The 19,239-nt window shown below is 33.4% G+C and overlaps 1 protein-coding gene across 1 annotated transcript in view; it reads left to right on the forward strand.

The window, feature by feature from the left end:
• Nucleotides 1-757: 757 nt before the first annotated feature.
• The window catches only part of LOC134853488 (uncharacterized), a 142,630-nt gene continuing 124,148 nt past the window's right edge, over nt 758-19,239 (forward strand). The window contains exon 1 of the mRNA XM_063869488.1: nt 758-1,708. Coding sequence (XP_063725558.1) covers nt 758-1,708 — 951 coding nt within the window. The remainder of the gene's footprint in view (nt 1,709-19,239) is intronic.

Genomic DNA, 19,239 nt, shown 5'->3' on the forward strand with positions numbered 1-19,239 from the left:
GAACGACCGCCTTGATTCCATATCATCATCACTCATTCGGAGTTTTGATGAATATGTACACAGCAAGAGATATTTGTTTGATCCTTACTTTGAACCAAAGCAATTACAATTCTTACAATTCTCTTACAATCCTTACAATTCGCACAATTCGGAATGTCGTGAAAAATTATTTCTGGGACCAAGGCGCAATTCGTCATATCACCGAAATTTATTCACTGAAACAACTGCCGAAGAGAGTAAGGAACAAACCATAGATAGACTGGAGATGTTGAACAGTAATTTTTATCCTCAAAGCGATGCTCACCTGCATTTGATAAAGGTTTGCAACTTAAACCTGCCCCTCATCCACGATCCGTTAGAGCAAAATAACTTCATGGAGAAGATTGATGACATGTTTTGGCGCTATTCAGTGGAGAATTTTTCAGATACAACCAAACAGAATTTATTTAATGACCGGTTAAATCGGTTTGTGTATTCAGAGGAAAGCTTCTTAAACAGGAACAAACAAAGTTGGGTCAAATATGAATTGCACAAATTTCTTGAAAGGGAAACGAAAGAAATGCAAGATTTTTATTATAGAGTTAGATGCAAGGCAAATCAATGGCGCTTTGTTTGGCTCGAAAATGCTGAGGCCGGTTTTGGAATTTTATGCGAATTTGAAAATGAGCAAATCTCTGAAATTTCAAACGAAACCTTCGATTTTCACAAAAAGCTTTCTGATAGAAGTTCTTGCGATTTCTTGGAAAAAAATGACAAAATGAGGGCGACCGTAACAAGCAAATTGCAGGATAAATTTGATCAATTCTTCAAAGCCAAAAGGCAAGATTTTTCAAATGCGCTTAGTTCTACTCCTGAGATTCCTTCCGAAGAGCTTTGGATTGTTGAGTTTACTACTCAAACTCTCAACCAATTGACCAAACATTTGCATGCACACAGTCAGAGTTTGCAACAATGTGTTGCACACGTGTTTGAAAAACATGAGGCTGAAATACTCGCAAATCTGAAAACAACTTCTTCTGAGATGGAAATCGTTCTCGATAAGAGCAACCAAGAAGAGAAGTGGTGGAAAAATTGGATCGAAAGCCGAGAGTCGTTTCAAAAGACACAAATTAAGTCAAATATAACAGATGCAGCAGAGCTCATAAGGGAAAGGATCCTCATAGTTCATAAGGAGGAAGTTTCTTCACGACTTAACTTTATTCGGAATCAACTGGTACAGTTTGATGCGTTTGTTAAAGACCACCGTCTAGCTATACTGTTGAAAGTGTACAAAATGTACATGAAAAAGAAAGGATGGTCATCTAGACTGAGAAATCATCAAACATTGCTAGTCACAAAACTAAAGCATGCGGAAGAGAAACTAAGTAGAAGTCGCCTTGAAAACACTTATAACCAGCATCGTAGTGAAAACTACGAGTCGGAAATGGAAACTCTTTCGAAGGCTGTGGAAGAGTTCAACAGCGAGACTTCGAAGGTTGCAGATGGGTTAATTAGCGAGATTTCTGAAGATCAAAAAATTTACGATGACGAACAAACCGAGAAGCTAAAACAAATGACTGAGAATGCAGACCAGATAGCAGCTCAAATTGTACAAACCATTATCATCAATGGTATGAGGAACTTTTTCGCTAAAAAAGTTACGGAGAAAATTGATGTTTTGAAGTCAGTATGTCTGAGAAAAGCAGAAAAGGCGAAAAATGACTTGATGGTTAGTATTTGTTTTTAGTTTCTACATTATTGAAACCTAAATTAAAAGTGGCTCTTTTTAATCCTCCCTCGCATAAACATCAACTTCATGGCGCAACGAGCGACTTTACAAGGTTGAGAAAGACTGGAACCTAATCCAAACTACATTTTATTATTTATAACTTAGACATTTAATCACTGTAAAGTATTTAATATTAACCAATCACAATCCATCTAACTAACTACCCACTTATTTGTAAGTGCTGAAATTACTTGTAATTTCAGCACCAGAGAGATTTGAATTTAACTTAGAAAATAGTTGACTCTTTCCGAGTACTTCAGCAGCCGTAACAATACCAGTATACTCTAGATCTATTGAGCCTAGCAGAGACTAGTTAAACACCCTGAGACTAGTAGTAATAAGAGTAAGATTAGGATCGGTATTAGACTAAGAAGTTGCACTAATCTATCCGGCCGAAAATAAGATAGCGTGACGAGCAGACGGTGTACCCTATCCGAAATTACCCTATGAGCTAGACCTCCATACCTAACTCATCTGGTGCGACCATAAGTCTCGAACAAGACCTTAAAAACAAATTAGTTTAGAAAAAAAAATAGATTAGAAAATAGACAAAAACATTTTCAAAATGTTATACGATAATAATTTAATTGAATGGTCTCTACGACTCAATAGATCAAAACCACTCTTCCGAACAATACTAGAACAACGACGTATTGGAATCAGACCTCGGACAAGAGACGACATACGACTACGAAGAAACTTACCGAATAGTTTCATGGTCGTACGGCAAAAGCCACAACAAACTTTTATATTTAGAATTATACCGGCAATGAATTTAGATTTTCATTCGCAAACAAAAAGTTCTTGAAGAAAAATCTTCAATACATTTACCAGGCGCTAAATAAATTATTAATGTTCAATAATGATTGATAAAATCATCACTAATCGTTTCTTCAACTGCAGTACTATATAAAACATATTTTAAAATAATTTATTCAAAATAAAAACAAAAATTAGTAGCATGACAATAAATCGTTAGTAAGCATTAATTATCCTGTTGTTCCAGCTTCATCACCTATACATAACAGCAATCATAAATAAACTAATTTCATCAAAACTAAAAGTCACAAATTGTTATTTCAAAATTTTTAAACTTTATACTTTCTAAATCTAAAAACTTTTAATCTTAAACCAGATCATCAAGGCTTATCCTTGGATCTAATTTAAATTTCTATCCTAAATTTTAATTCTGACCATCAAGGCTAATCCTTTGATCAAAAGAACAATTTTGTTCTCCCCCACCCACCTATCAAGTGTCTAACGACCTCAAACGTCGATTCACTCTCAAACCTTCCAAAAAGACCTAGGACTAATAGAAATTTTTCAAATACTAACCATTTAAATTAGGCTAAACAGTGAAGAACTTCGGTTATTCATCCTTCACTTGACCCCTCCTCTTATACGACCCAGGATAAACTTAGACTTAGTAAGTTTAAAATAGTACCTAACGAACTACTTGCGTTCTAATTATACCTGAACCTTGTGGATCGATTTACTATTCTCCAACCCTTGAACACAATCACTACCCCTAAGTAAGATTAAGTAAGTTAACACCTTAGCTTATATTAGCCACGAGAAAGTAAAAATCATTCTCCGGAATCGATATACTTTTCTCTCCAACCCTGAATAAAAAGACCCAGGTTAGGCTAATCAAAAAATCGTAAGGACTAAAAGTCTAGGAAATTGAAACACTTACAAACAACTTTGCACCCATCATCCTAAACCTTATGTCATTAAAAAATCTAGGAAATAAACAAACAATCGTCATACACAATTGTCAATTTGAAAATCAAAAATATGATCTTGTTATAACCCCGCATACACAAAAAATTGAATACATTCACACAAAACCACAAAACGGCAATCACTAAAAAGAACAATTCAAAGAAAACAAAGAGAGATAACACGAAAAAGATTTTCAAAACACCGAAACGCATTTTCCGACTCAGAAGTCAGTAGTCTCGACGCACTATACAAAGTAGAAGATTCAATAAATCAATCTTATCCAATTCAGATTTCTGACCACAATTTCATCGAAAAAAGGAAAAAATAGAATAAAAAAGAAACACAAGCATAAATCAGTACATCTATACAATTGGAGTCAACCAATCAGACACATTAACAATTATCTATTAACAGTCATCAAACGTAACAATGAGCAGCCACACTCAAAGTGAAGAAAGCATAGATCACGAACAAGCATTCCCTTTTGTTATAGACTCAGATACTGATAGCGGACAAATAAAATTCTGTAAAAATTTACTCATAAACCTAATTGAACCAGGAATCAGTCCATGTAAAACAGAATTTCCAGATGTAAGAATAAGAAGACAACTAATAGATCACTATATAAAAGATATCGCAAAAATAACACAACAATACGGTATCTACACTATAGGATTCTGTACACCAGAAAACAAGAAATACGTTGTTCAAACAGATGATCTTGATCTCGAATTTTCAAAAGTATTCACAGAGTATATTAAAAATATACAGTATCACAAATCACAGAGAGCAAACTCAATATTCACAAATGAAGCTTTTGCCTTAATATACACAAATTTAAATATATTAGAAACAACAGAAACCCAAAGTACATCGCCAATTCAGTCATCTAGACACACCAAGGTTAGAAACGAAATCACTACATTTTCTACATTTTATACGCAATCCGTGAAAGTTTTTCAAACAATGACGTTTCACAAAATTCCAAACACGACCTACAAAAAATATTAGCATGGTTTATAATTGATTATTTCGGAAATAATATAGATTTAATACACGAAGCAAGAAAAAATTTTAGACCTCAAAGTAACACTGACGACACAGTCATTCATGAACAATCAGATTATGTTTGGGACCCCCATTTGGTCTCATCCATTATTTATACACTTCCTAAATGCTATTTCAAGTCAAGCGATAGATACAATATCTTTTCACCGAAATTATTTAAATATTATACCATTAACAATTGACGCCACACCTTTAAATTATAATACATTTTTGCCTGATACACAAAATAATAGTTTAAATTCAACGGTTATTCATAATGAAGACCTCAATGGAACTCGAAATCTTACACAACAAGATATTCAAACACCATCACAGTTAATAAATGAAGAAATTGTTCACACGACAATAACAACTACGCAACAAAGTATTTCACCAATACATCCAAATTTCACAACACCAAAAATAATAAAGTGACATCACCACAAATAACATTACAATCAACTGTAAATCCTTCAGCCACTTTAGCCCCTAAATTTTCACATATGGATTACCAAACATATAGACTATTGACAAGACCACCAAAACCAAGAAGGACATTCACAAGAAATAATTTTGCAGAACACAATTATAATTACACACATCCACCAAGAACAAACTACTCCCCACGAAAACCTAATAATAATCATGTATATTCCAACAATTGGGATAGACCAACGACAATAAACAATTCAGTAAATTTTCAACCTACTCAGCATCCTACACAGGATTATAGTGAAAATTACCCATTTTTTCAACAAAATAAAAATCGGCAACAAAAATCTCACCATACGGATTATGTATCATCCGATGATGATCATTTACCAGATATTTTTGTACCATACTTACAAGAGTATCGAACACGAAAACCACAACATACTCAATATAAAAGAATTTTTCCTGAAAACCCGCTAGATACTCAGCATCAACAACCACAAATGCCAAATTCATGCAATACACAATTTTTTCAACCAATGCAAACACAAAATCCAATGACTATGCATTCATATCAACCAAATCAAATGCAAAATGAAATCCCATTACCATATTATCTACAACAACATGAAATCACAAAAAATCAATTGACAAATTTTTCACAAATACCAAACGCCGCAGAGTCATTACAAATGACGATGAACCCATATCTTATGGGAGGATCATCAATAACATCAAATAAACCACTCAATGGTATTTACAGGAACAGACCCTGAATACTCAGTAGAAGACTACTTAAACGCAGTCACAGCAAATCTGATTTTAAATATAGGACCTGAACCAATAAATACACCACTCCATCAAACTTGGATACATCGCCTCACAGCGTTGATACAAACAACACTAGATGGCGCAGCACAAAAATGGTTTTCAGTACTACCTATAGACATAAAATCAGATTGGAAAAGATTCACACAGGAATTCTCAAAAATGTTTGATTCTGAAAGAAACAAACAACATCAAAGAGTTTCATGTAATGAAATTCGAAGATTACCAAATGAAACAATAAAACAACTAGCAGTCAGAATCGAAACACTAGTTCGAAAAGCTTATTCACTTAATACACACGATTATAAAAACACAAAAATGACAGAAATCTTGATGATGACCTTAACACAACAATTAAGAAAAATTGCAATAAAGAAAAGAGCATCTCATCCTTCCTCAATTCGAGAACCGGATCTAGATTTCAGAAAACTAGTCGATAAATTAGAGCAAGCAGAGATAACAATGAAACTCGAAGAAACCGAAAACTTGAAATTATAATATGTTAATCACATTGAAACAAAAACTACACACATTAACAATATACAAAAATCAGATGTAGACCTATCTGAAAAAATCACCGAATTTTTAAACAACTATGAAAAGAACCCAAACTGGAAAGGCAAACCATCTTCTAAGAAATGGTGTAATTATTGTCGACGATACGGACACAGTATCTCTGAATGTAGACAAAAACAGCAAGACAACCAAAATAAACCTCAAAAACACAAAGAACCAAACAAATCATTTTATCAATATATGAAAAAAGATCAAAACCTACCAAACAAAAATGTTTACAGTAACAATAGTTCTGAAAACCCACTTCCAAGCAATCAAAACTATTCTCGAAATCAATCACCGTATAACTCAAGTTATAGAGGCAGATCACCCGAACGAAGTAATTCACGAAACTTTCCACAAAAAAGATATAGTCGATCAAATAGTAGAAACAATTATCCACGATCAAATTCAAACTCAACACAATTTGTTTCAGCATCCAGTTCCCAGTCAAATAGAAATAGACATTATTCAAACCATCAGTCACGAAATTCATCTTATAATAGAAATAGAAACTATTCAAATAATAGGAACAGAAACTGTTCAAACAACAGAAATAGAAGCTATTCCAATAACCGTAATAACTATCCAACTAATAGATCACGCAATAATTCATACAACAGATCAAATTATCATAGATCAAATAACAATCAACACAATAGATCGAGAAATAATTCACAAAATCGAAATTCCAGTTACAATAATCGATATAGAACTTACTCCCAATCACCTCATAGGAATAATAATAGTTATCACAATTCTCAGCACAGACATAGAAGCAATACACCAAAACACCAAAGACAAATTAACCAAGTACAAACAAACGAAGAAATAACTCAAGACCCCCCAGGTATAGATAACACAGAAAATATTGAATTAAAAGTAAATCACATTAATTGCGAATCAACAGACAGTGAAAGCGATACAGATAATAATATCTTAATTAACAGGATAACTGTTGATAATGACTATGAATCAATCACATATGAAGAACCTTTTAGTCCACACATATTTGAAAATCAATTAGAACTCCTTAATAATTATTATTTAGGACCGAATAAAAATAGTACACAAACCACTCAGGAATTACACAGAATTCAAACGGAAAATTCATCTGACAAAGACAAAGCAAAAAACCTAACTACAAATCACATATATCAGAACATCCAAAAAGAACAGCCACGAGAAAAAATTTGGACAATCCCATTTCTCTTAGAAAGCCCAAAAAACAAAGAATTTCAACCATCAGATCTTGAAATTGATTTTTTAATCGATTCAGGCGCAGAATCAAATATCATCAATATTCCTACATGGAATGAAATCAAATTATTACACCCAAATTTAAAACCTTTAGAAACATCTAGCAAGTTAGCAACAACACAAGGATCAATGTTAACGAACTATGGAAAAATCCAATTATTCTTTGTTCCCACAAGAACAATGGAACAAAATAAAACTCTAAACAAACCATTCAAAAAAACATTTCATATCACCGATATTAAGCACAATATCATAGGCATACCATTTATTACTAAGTATATACCAACCATAAATGTATTAAATAGTAAGTTACACATAAAAGACAAATACACAAACATAAAAAACACCGCTTTAACATTTTTCCAAAGATTAAACAAACAACCACCATTTTTCTCCAAATTCTACCCAATTTATAATCAAGAACGAAGACACCTGAAACCACTATCAGGAACTGTCTATAAATTCTCCATAAAACAAGTTCACCAGTATAACACAAATCAAAATAAACAACAACTCTTTATGTCAGATTTTGAATTCAGACCAATTCACAATTTTTTTAAAATAACCATATCATCAATAAGATACGAAAAGGATATTAATTCAGATATTATTTCACTACACGTATATAATAATACACCAAATAAAATAACACTACCCCTAGGATTATTAGGATATTGCGAGACAAACGCAACAACTTCACCTGTAAAAGAAGTAGCATACAGAGTTAATCATATATTGCAATTACTTGACATTTGCCAATCCACAATTCTCAACGAAGAATTATCTATAAATAATATAATAAGTAATGAAAAAAGAAACACAGACTATTTCACAAAAACCCCATTTTTTAAACCAACTTTTGATATAACAAAATATACAAAAGACCAACAGAAATTTTTAACTAAGTTCAATTTTCAACACTCACAGATAACACAAAGTGAATTTGATAAGTTAGCACAACAGCTTTTAAAATATTCATGAGTTTACGCAACATCAAAATTTGACGTAGGAAAAGTCAGTTCATCCCTACATCTTCCATTAAAACCAAACTCAGTTTTCAAATAACAAAGAGCAAGCAAAGTACCAATTCACTTACATGACAAAGTCAACAGATTATTAAATATTTTAGAACAATACGAAATTATATCACCAGTAAATAAAGAAGAACAACCAAAAGGTAACACATTTATCAACCCGTTATTATTTTAGCAAAAGGCGAATCACTAAAGATAGTTTTAGACGCCAGATATCTCAATTCACTAGTTGATGAATCCAAATGTAATTGGCCTATTGAACCCATACAAGTAATTTTAACAAAAATTAACGGAAAATATTTCACAACCGCAGACATGAACAGTGCTTACAACCAAATGCCTTTAGACGAACAGTCACCACGTCTAACACAATTCGTTATTGGAAATCAACAATACGAATTTAATCGATTATTCTATGGCATATCCATAGGACCAGCAGCTTTTTCAGCTTTCACGAGCAAAATTTTTAGACCACTAATACTAAAGAAAAACGCAATCACATATTTAGACGATGTCTTCATGCAATCGCAAACTAAAGACGAAATGTTTACAATTTTAGAGCAATATCATAAAATTCTTCAGAACAAAAATCTGAAGGCAGCCCCAGATAAATCACATTTCTTCCTAACACGAGTAAAATTTTTAGGACATAACATTGAACGAAACACTATTACCCCATTAAAATCACGCATTGCCGCAATTCAAAAACTCCAGCCACCAACAAATAAAAAGAAAATTCAAGAATTCCTCGGAATGTTAAATTTCTTGAGCAAATACGTTTACAAAATGCAGCTATACTTAAGACCATTTTATAACATCCTCAGACAACAAAATAATTTTGAATGGACCACTGAACATCAAACACGATTTGAAGAAATCAAAAAACTGTTAACGGAACAAATATCAAACACAATTCCAGATCCGAACCAGCCATTTTACGCTATGTGCGATGCTTCAAATTTTGGCATCGGCGCAGCACTATTACAATCACATAGTGGAACAAACAAAATGAATCTAATATCAGCAAATTCACGACTTTTTACTCAAGCCGAATTACGACTCTTCACACTAATGAGAGAGTGTACAGCTATAATTTATACACTTACAGAATACGAATTTCTAATCCTTGGATCAAAACATCCAACAGTTTTATTCACAGATCACAAACCAATTATATTTCTTTTTACACAAAAGTCAAATCCAAATCATAGAGTATATAGATTTCAACTAATTCTAATGAAATTCCCAAACTTACACATAGTTTGGACAGCAGGAAAAAGTTCTATCTTGCAAAAGACGAAACATCACCCAGATTAGAATGCAAATACGCAGTAAAAACTGATATTGACCAAACGCAAATAAATAATCTACAACATTTTCCACTTTATCTAGATTGTCAAAATAATCACTACGAAGTTGATTTATTAGGTACATCAACATTCAAACCTATTCCACACTCACAATGGATAACAGATAATACAAAACAAAAGAAAACCAAACAACAATTTCGTAAAAAAGATCTTTTTCCACTAATTGAAAAAGAAAACTTAACTGATAAAATAAATTTATCAGAACCACAAGTTAAAGACACAAAGTATACTATCAACCAAGTTTTTAACCTTCGCGACCCACTTGATACAATCCCTTTATCAAAAACAGAAAATGACAATATTTTTCTACCACCAACAGAAAAAATCACACTCGAACTTTTAAAACGATATCAAAATTTAGACCCAGTAATAAGACAACTCAAATCATGGCACAAATATAAAACAAAACCAGCAAAAGCTGACACTACAATTTTAGGAAACAAAACACTTCTTCGCTATTTCCGAAAATTTAATAACCCAACAATAAATGAAAACACAGATCTTCTAGAATATCAACTAGATGATTTTAAAGTCCCCTGTCTTGCCTTAAGTATGATATTACTAGCATTCAATATCACTCATACACAAAATACAAAAGGACACTCCGGATCACAAAAAAAAACATATTCAAATTTTACACAAAATTTTCACTTTCCAAACGCTCCAATTTGGATAAACGTATTATGCAATGATTGTATAATATGTCAACTAAACAAACCTTACCCAAATCAGAAAAAAATAGCACATAAACAAGATTTTAAAGGACAAAGTCTATACTTTAATCACAGAATATCATTTGACACAAAAAGACCAATTTCCCCATCCTCAGAAGGAAACTCATACATTATGGTCATTGTTGACGCATTTACACATTATGTAGCACTCAACCCAGTACCACATTGTAATGCTTATTACGCTTACACAACACTCTGCGAACTTTGGATAGCAAAATTTGGATTACCAGAAATTCTAGTAACAGACAACGGTATGGAATTCATTAATAATGAAATAATCACACTATGTCACCTGTACAACATAAAACATAAACCACGTACATCTCATGCACCTTGGACAAATGGATAAGTCGAAGGTATGAATCGTTCTTTACAGGAATACCTTAGATGTATCATAAATGGAAATGATACAAAATACACAGAATGGTCAACAGTTGTAAAATTATTCCCATTAGCATACAATTCACAAATAACGACAACCTTAAGAATGTCACCATATGAAATGGTTTTTAACCAAAAACCAAGAAAACCAATAATGTTCACAGCGAATGCAAATAAAAATACACAAGGACATTGCAAACCGACTAAAGATTCAATATGCTATAACCTACCATTACATACACATGATGAAGATCATTTTCATCACCCACAAATTCTCAAATTAGCCTCCGGTACACACACCGAATGGATTTTAAACAGAGATAAAAAGCATAACGAAATCTACCAAAAAGTAACAAAGAAATTGTTACAACGACAAAATATTAATCACCAAATTAATCAACGATTTACGCCAGCAACCGATTTAAAAATAGGAACATTTGTTTTAATACCAAATTTTCAAACACAAAAAGGAATCTCTAAAAAGTTGCAACCACTTAGAAGAGGACCCTACCAAATAATTGATAAACCAACTGAAGTCACATATAAACTTAAAGACACAACAAAAAAAGAAATTGTTCAACACAGAAACAATCTATTACCTTATCATCCGAAAGAATACGCTTTACGCGAACTAACTCAACTATATTCTTTCACTGGTTTGAAAGTTATTCAAAATAACACACAAATAGAGCCAGTATTAAAGGAAACTAATAAAAATCAACACACACAAATTCGACAACAAAACAGAATTCACAAAGACGTAAACACATTAGATTCAAATAATGCAACAAAAGAAAGAAAAAATAGAAAAATGATAGAAAAAATCTTGCTACAAGAACAGAAAGAAAAATCCACACATAGAGAATCATCAAGACTTAGAAATCAACCACATAAAAACTATAAAACATTCATCCCACAACCTAAAATATTAAAGAAAATTGAATTTCAAATATGAAATCATTTTCCTCTTCACACAATTTCACCTTCATATACATCTCAGACATTTTAACTTTCATATTTTCCAAATAACATGCTGAAATAAACACAAAGATTCTAGTTCAAAATCAACCAATAAGACTCACTCAAATCCACCACTTCCGAATCTCTAAATATCAACCTCTTAGCAGATAGACATTAATCTCCAGGCATATCTGTAATTATAACTTTACAAACTCCAGGTCAAAAATAAGCAACTCGATAAAACTTGACAACTAAAATAAATATCACGATAATATTCCAACCCTCCCCTATCTAATAACCCAAAGATCAACAATATTTTCCCAAATTTACCCTCCAAAACCCCCCTACAGATATTTTTCTCCTATTCATAATCTTCCTCACATTTTTATCATCCCTAATTATGACACTATGTAAATGTATAAAAAAAGCAATAGTAACGTTCGCATTAGCCACAATTCTTTTATTTCTATTCATCGAAGAATACCATACCAAACATAAATCCTCTCACTAAGTTCTCAAATCTATACAAATACATTTCCAAAATTGCTAACCAAACACCCCCGAGTCAGTCTTCACCGACAACTTTCCAAGAAAACCCAACAGTACCTACAACTAACCAGAACCCCCAAACATCCACACGAATTTCATTTCAAGATAACCCATATACTTTTGAACGACACGCCCGCTTATCTGAACCCCTAGAACCAGTTCAAAGACAAGCATCACTAAGTGGACCCATATATAATTTATACCCTACACTTCAACAAGACTTAAATCGAATCCGACACATTAGCCAAAATCAAAACACAATCGAAGTAAATAGACAGATCATTCATCCAAGAAGAAATAGAAATTTTCAAACTCCTAGAATTACCTTTAGTATACCCCAATCTCCAACTCCATCAATTTCAGAAAACTCTAGTATAACGCTCCCAGATACACCAACGCTAACTCCCAACATTCACTCAGAGCTTTTAGGATCAACACCAACCTCAGCACAAATACGTGAAAACCCTTTTAACCAACCTAACACAAACGAACGTCTACCCCATTGGGCAACACAATCCTACTCTCAAGGAGAACCTAACTTAGTCAACGACCCAATAGATACTTCGTCAGAAACAACACTTTCATCTCTACCAGAAACACTATCACTTCCATCAACACCATCCCTAAGTCAAATTTTACCATCAATTTTCCCTTTAAATATCTCACACGATATTGAAACTAGATATAGTGAACAACCTACAGATATACCCCTCAGATTAGATTGGAATACATTTGTAGCACCACCTCCATTGTTAGGACAACATAACGAAAGTCTACAATGGAGGTGGTGCTACAAATGCCGACTTCACAGTTTGGCACTTAATAGACTACAATATAGACAAGATATCCACGAAGATATCCGAGAACATAACGTACAAATATTAAATCAAAACAGCCTTCAACTAAAGTTTGAAATTACAGTTAATCTCAATAATATCGTTCAACATCCTTGTCCATTAAGCCCTTCAAACATTACAGCTCAAACACTACCACCACCATTTATTACAACAGAAGTAATATATAAATACGATAGATATACAAAAACTACAATCGGATATATAACATTTTATAACCCATATTCAGGACTATCATACACATGTATATTTTAAGGATATTAATATTTCTACACATCTTTTATCTTATATTTTCCGAACAAAACACAAATCCATCTCCTCGCACAGGACCTCAAGACTTACTAGTAACACAATATGATTGTGAAGAAAACGAACAAAAACATTACAAAAGTACGCAATAAATCAAGTATCACAATGCGAAACAGAACCACAAGCTGTAGAAACTGCAAACATAATGGCAACACTATATTCAAAAGCCCGAGCAACAACAGTCACCGGATATAAATTTACAGCAACATTTGCCGAAAAGAAAGTACATTGCTCACAAGTTTCAAACGGAAATAAAAACAGACTTGACCACGAATCATTTTACCAAAGTAACATTGAAAGACTTTTACATCTCAATCCCGATGATTGCAAAAACGAATTACACAGGTTAAATCTCACAAATAACAAGCACTCAGACAGGCAAATAGTACACTTCCATGTCTTTAGCGATTCTGTACACCAAGCAGAACTTGAACGCTATCAAGGACATATCAAATTAGACGACAAATACCCATTCAATGGCGCACACGGACGTTTAACTTATGGCCCCGACGATAAACATTGAATACCACACAGTGGAATAAACGACCCCTTAAATTGTAAAGCAGATACAAAAAATAGAGGATACCAAAAAATGATGTTTTTTGATTGGAAAATACAACTCAAAAAAATACAACTCACACGAGATTTAGAAGTTAACACAATGATCTATCAAGGAATTCGATTACCTTGCAAAAATGATCAAGGATATTGTGATCCTACAACAAGAACCCAAGCAACAATTGTTTGGTTTCCCGAAGATACATGCACAACATTTCAAGTAGCAAGAATACACGCTAGAATGATAAAATTTCATGAAAAATATTTTATTGAATCCATCCCATATGAACAAGTAAACACACTTCACAAACGAAGTTATAATTTCAAAAATCTAAATAATATAGAAAACAAATTAACACGTTTTCAAATCTACCAAGAAACAGAATTTGCATGTAAATACGCAAACCCACTCTACAAAACACAATACTCCGAAATACTTGTCGAATACGAACAAGGTTTCGATATGACCACTGGAAAACTCAAAGTAGATCCACACGCAACAGCAAAATATAAATACGACGGAAAACCCTACACCCCAGTTAATTTTCAAAAATATATCGGTCAACCAGGTGGAAAATTAACACCAATTGACAGAAAAAGTACACGATTACAAGAACTATCACTTATGAACACAACATACTTTAGAAACATACATTATGACATTCATTTAGATATGAAATTAGACTACACAATTAGTAGAATTTTTCAAGAAATGTCACTCTCTGAATTAGAAACACTACATCAACTATGGGAGCTAGAACGAACACAAATATTGCAATCACTCGCATTAGCAGTATTAAAAATACCCTATGCAGGATATTTGTTATCAGGAAACAGATCAAACTTTCTTGATTACGAAGGAAACATTTTATGGTTTTATACTTGCACTAAAAAAGTATCACCATTATACGTTTTTGAAGACAAACGTTGCTATAAAAGGATACATATATTCTATAAAAACAAAGTACATTTTGTTGACACACTCTCAAGAAGAACATATTTTTGGGATACCGCAGTCCCATGTGGATCAGAAAATAGCCACAATGTAGTACAACTAAATCCAGACGAAGATAAATACTATCTATTAACACCATACCCTACATTAATGCAACCACTCAAAAAGTTTTCACCAGAAAGCATACGAGCCATTGCTTGAAACCCCAATATAGATCTACAATCCATTGGAATTTATTCTAAATTGGATATACAACACCATATTAGAACACAACAATTCCAAGAACTACTCACAAAAATGGACACTATACAAAGACAATCAATTGATCAAAATTTAAGAAAACTTGCAGAAACCGCAGGATTTGCAGACATATACACTCCAGATTACAGCGGATATTTTAAAGATATTAAAGATTAAAAATATTTAAACGGCGAAAAATACAGACCACAAGATATTTCACCCATAAATATTTTCAGTTTTGTAACCCTAAAGAACGAAATACTCGCTTTTCTAGGATGGCCCTACTACATCTTAGAACGATTGACTATCTTATACGCTACGTTTAACTTTATAGGATTTCTTTTCTCACTACTGAAAGGAATCTATAATAGCTGCGCTATGCACACACAAGTCAACCGCCAAGCAAGTGTAGCACGCATATTATTTGCAGGATTTTTTGGAATATTTTCATCATCCATAAACAAAATACTTCCAGACGCACAAATCAAAGAATATAAAACAAAACTAGCCACAAGACCAAATACATATGACGAGAACACAATAACGTAGATACAACACCTACAGCACCACAAGTTCCAGCCCTACCACAAAATCATCCCTTATCCCTATTTCCAGAAAATTTCGAAATTTAGCAATCACAAATAATCCCAGTTTTCGACCACATTCAATACACAGCCCTATCCAACATATAACGACAAATCATTTACAAAATGATAGTACATACGAACAAATTAGAGAACAACCCCACACCACCACTTTTCAATCTCAAAATAATCATTTTTTAGCACACGATGAGCCGACAACTTGGATCCCTCCACCGTTCAAGTTCCCACCCAGCAAATCTCCAAAACCCAGTTCCCATTATACCACTTTTCGCTTTCCCCCCACCTGATTTTGTAATTAACATACCATCCAGCACGAGTTCAGACACTAACTCAGACGCTTCAGTTTTTCGCACAATTTCACAATTTAATAATTCAGACCTTGAAACTCCCGACGAATTTGCCGAACCCTCTCCTTCCATTTATTCCCAAACCAACCCCTCTACTTTTTCGCAACCCTCTTTCCAACCCATCAATGTCAGTCAACCACTACCATCCCATTCCACTCCCTCTTATGCATCCCAAGTTACCCTAACGTATAGTTCATCCCCTTCAAACCGTTCAGCTAACAATTCCCCAGATGTTCCACAAATTTCCCCAGAACTAGATAATTATATAACACTCCAACAACAAATGATCCATCCACACACCCTTACCATAAATCACCTATCCTCCATGACATCATCATCCGGCCCACCAACACCAACACCACTATCTGAATATGCCCAATCTTTAACACAATCATGCACCTCCACAGAATCATCAACTAGCACTAACAGAGCTTATCGCACTTTCAAAAGAAAATTCCCAAATCATCCCTTCACGACTAAACCAGGCACAGCTAAGGAATATATTGATCACCCAAAACATAAAAATACCAACCAATTTCTGCAAACTAACCTACCATCATTCCCTCAGTACACCTTAAATACACCTACCACTAATGACGACATCACGAATTTTGTTGACGAATATGTCTTAATGCCAACACTTCATTGGACATCATACTATCACTATACTAACCCCCTTTACTTACCACTATTTAATACCACAACTGATAACGAACAATGTAAAAATATGCTATACAGACTAACAACAGCACTAACACTACAACAATTCACATACATAGGATTCAAAAAGTTATTAAAAGAATACACCGCACCCCGCGCTAACGACTTCACTATTGAATATTACGATCACAACATCATACGACCTAACAAAGACCTCTTTTTAGATGATGACCGCTTTACAACTAACGGAAAAATTCTTCATCTCAACACCATATATATTTACACTTAATATTTTTGATAAAAAACACGACCACATCATTTCAGAAGCCCTCATTAATACACAAGCCTATCAAAGCTTCCAAGATAAATTTGATTTATTCACACTAACCTTTCACTTCCTTACACCGCAGGAACGAGATCTGCACTGCTCTCACGATTTTATGTAACGCACTAAACAAACACATACTTATACATATTATCGTTTTATTCAAAATCACTTCCATCTACACACACCTTCACGACAACCCCACCAACGTTTTCAATTCATTAACTCAAAATACACATCACCGTTTTTCCTTAACTTCACTTATTGTATCAAAAATACTAACCTTCACGGCATCCTCCGTAACTACGATCCCGTCCACCAAATGTATATATTTTGCCCCATCATCAATGCTTTCCAGGACAAAGAAACCCGACCCTTCCTCATCCCGCACGAATTCCTACAACCCATCGAAATCCCAATCCTTGAATTTATACATAACACTAAATATAACCACAAACTTTATAACTTAATTCAAAACACACCTCATGAATTTGCAGTCGGCACCGAAGAACTAAATATCATCAAAGCACTTCAATTGCTTTGGCCACTGCTCGAAACTATACTAGCTCATTCGTATACTAGCTAAATTACTAATATCATCAGAACTAATTCAATACCTCTTTCCCCACGGCTTTTTCCCTGAAGATTAAAATAAGTATAATTAAAAATATATTCACTAATAAATATAAAGTTACTAACCATTCTTGATAATTTTTCATTTCATTTTTCTAGCCCTCTCACCACCATCATCTACAAAATGAAAAAAGACAAAAAAATAGAAAACTTTTAGAAACTAGAATTCATCAAATTTATTTGCTAAAACAATTTTGATAAAACAATTCCCATAATCTAAACTCTTCGCACTACATAATGTCTAAAAATTCATAAAATTGTAATAAATTAATATTTAAATTTTCCCCCACCAAGCAGTAAACTTACATACGATGAAAATTTATAACTTCAAATTCCCCCAAATGTAGTAAAATTCAAAATTCAAGCAGTAAATTTATAAATTGTTAAAGCAGTACTAACCTTTTCTGTCATTCGCACAAGGATTCTGTCCAAACTCGCACAGCTCGCCCACGAAGAAATGTTTAAAATAATGATTTTGTGTTCCAAGCTTTCAATAACAACAACTCTCACTAATGACAACAAGTTTCCAACTTTCCTTTAACCCGGTTGGAATGGAATTATACACTATACTAAACTAACCAACGCAAGTGACTAAACACCACAAATCATAAAATAACAGCATGAATAAGAAAAGATCACCAACGGTACCCAAACCGGATTAACCCAGCTTAAAACTGGATAATTTATTCTTTTGAAGACTATTTCAAAGTCAACGAAAGAATTAATAAAACACAAAAAAGATGAAAGACAAACCCATACCAAAAACAATTCGATTTTTGAAAAAAGGACACAACCATAAGCAACATAAGAAAACCCAGAAAAACCCACCATATAATGTTAACACAAAACAGGACCCACCAGAGAGGACGTCCTGAGCATGCTCTATAGCCGGCCTAACCCACCGCGCTACACCACGCTTTGTGACCACACTTCTATTTTTAATAAGAGGTACTCAAGGGTGAGTAACTCTTCAAAATAACTGAACTAAAATAAAAAGCTTTTGTGAAAACAATTAACCAAGATCATAACTAAAAAACAATTAACAAAATTATAAAAAGTAAATCATAGTATGCAGTATATAGATCATACACAACAACAAAGACGAACATC

This window comes from Symsagittifera roscoffensis, chromosome 8 (genome assembly GCF_963678635.1).
Source record: "Symsagittifera roscoffensis chromosome 8, txSymRosc1.1, whole genome shotgun sequence".
NCBI lineage: Eukaryota > Metazoa > Xenacoelomorpha > Acoela > Convolutidae > Symsagittifera > Symsagittifera roscoffensis.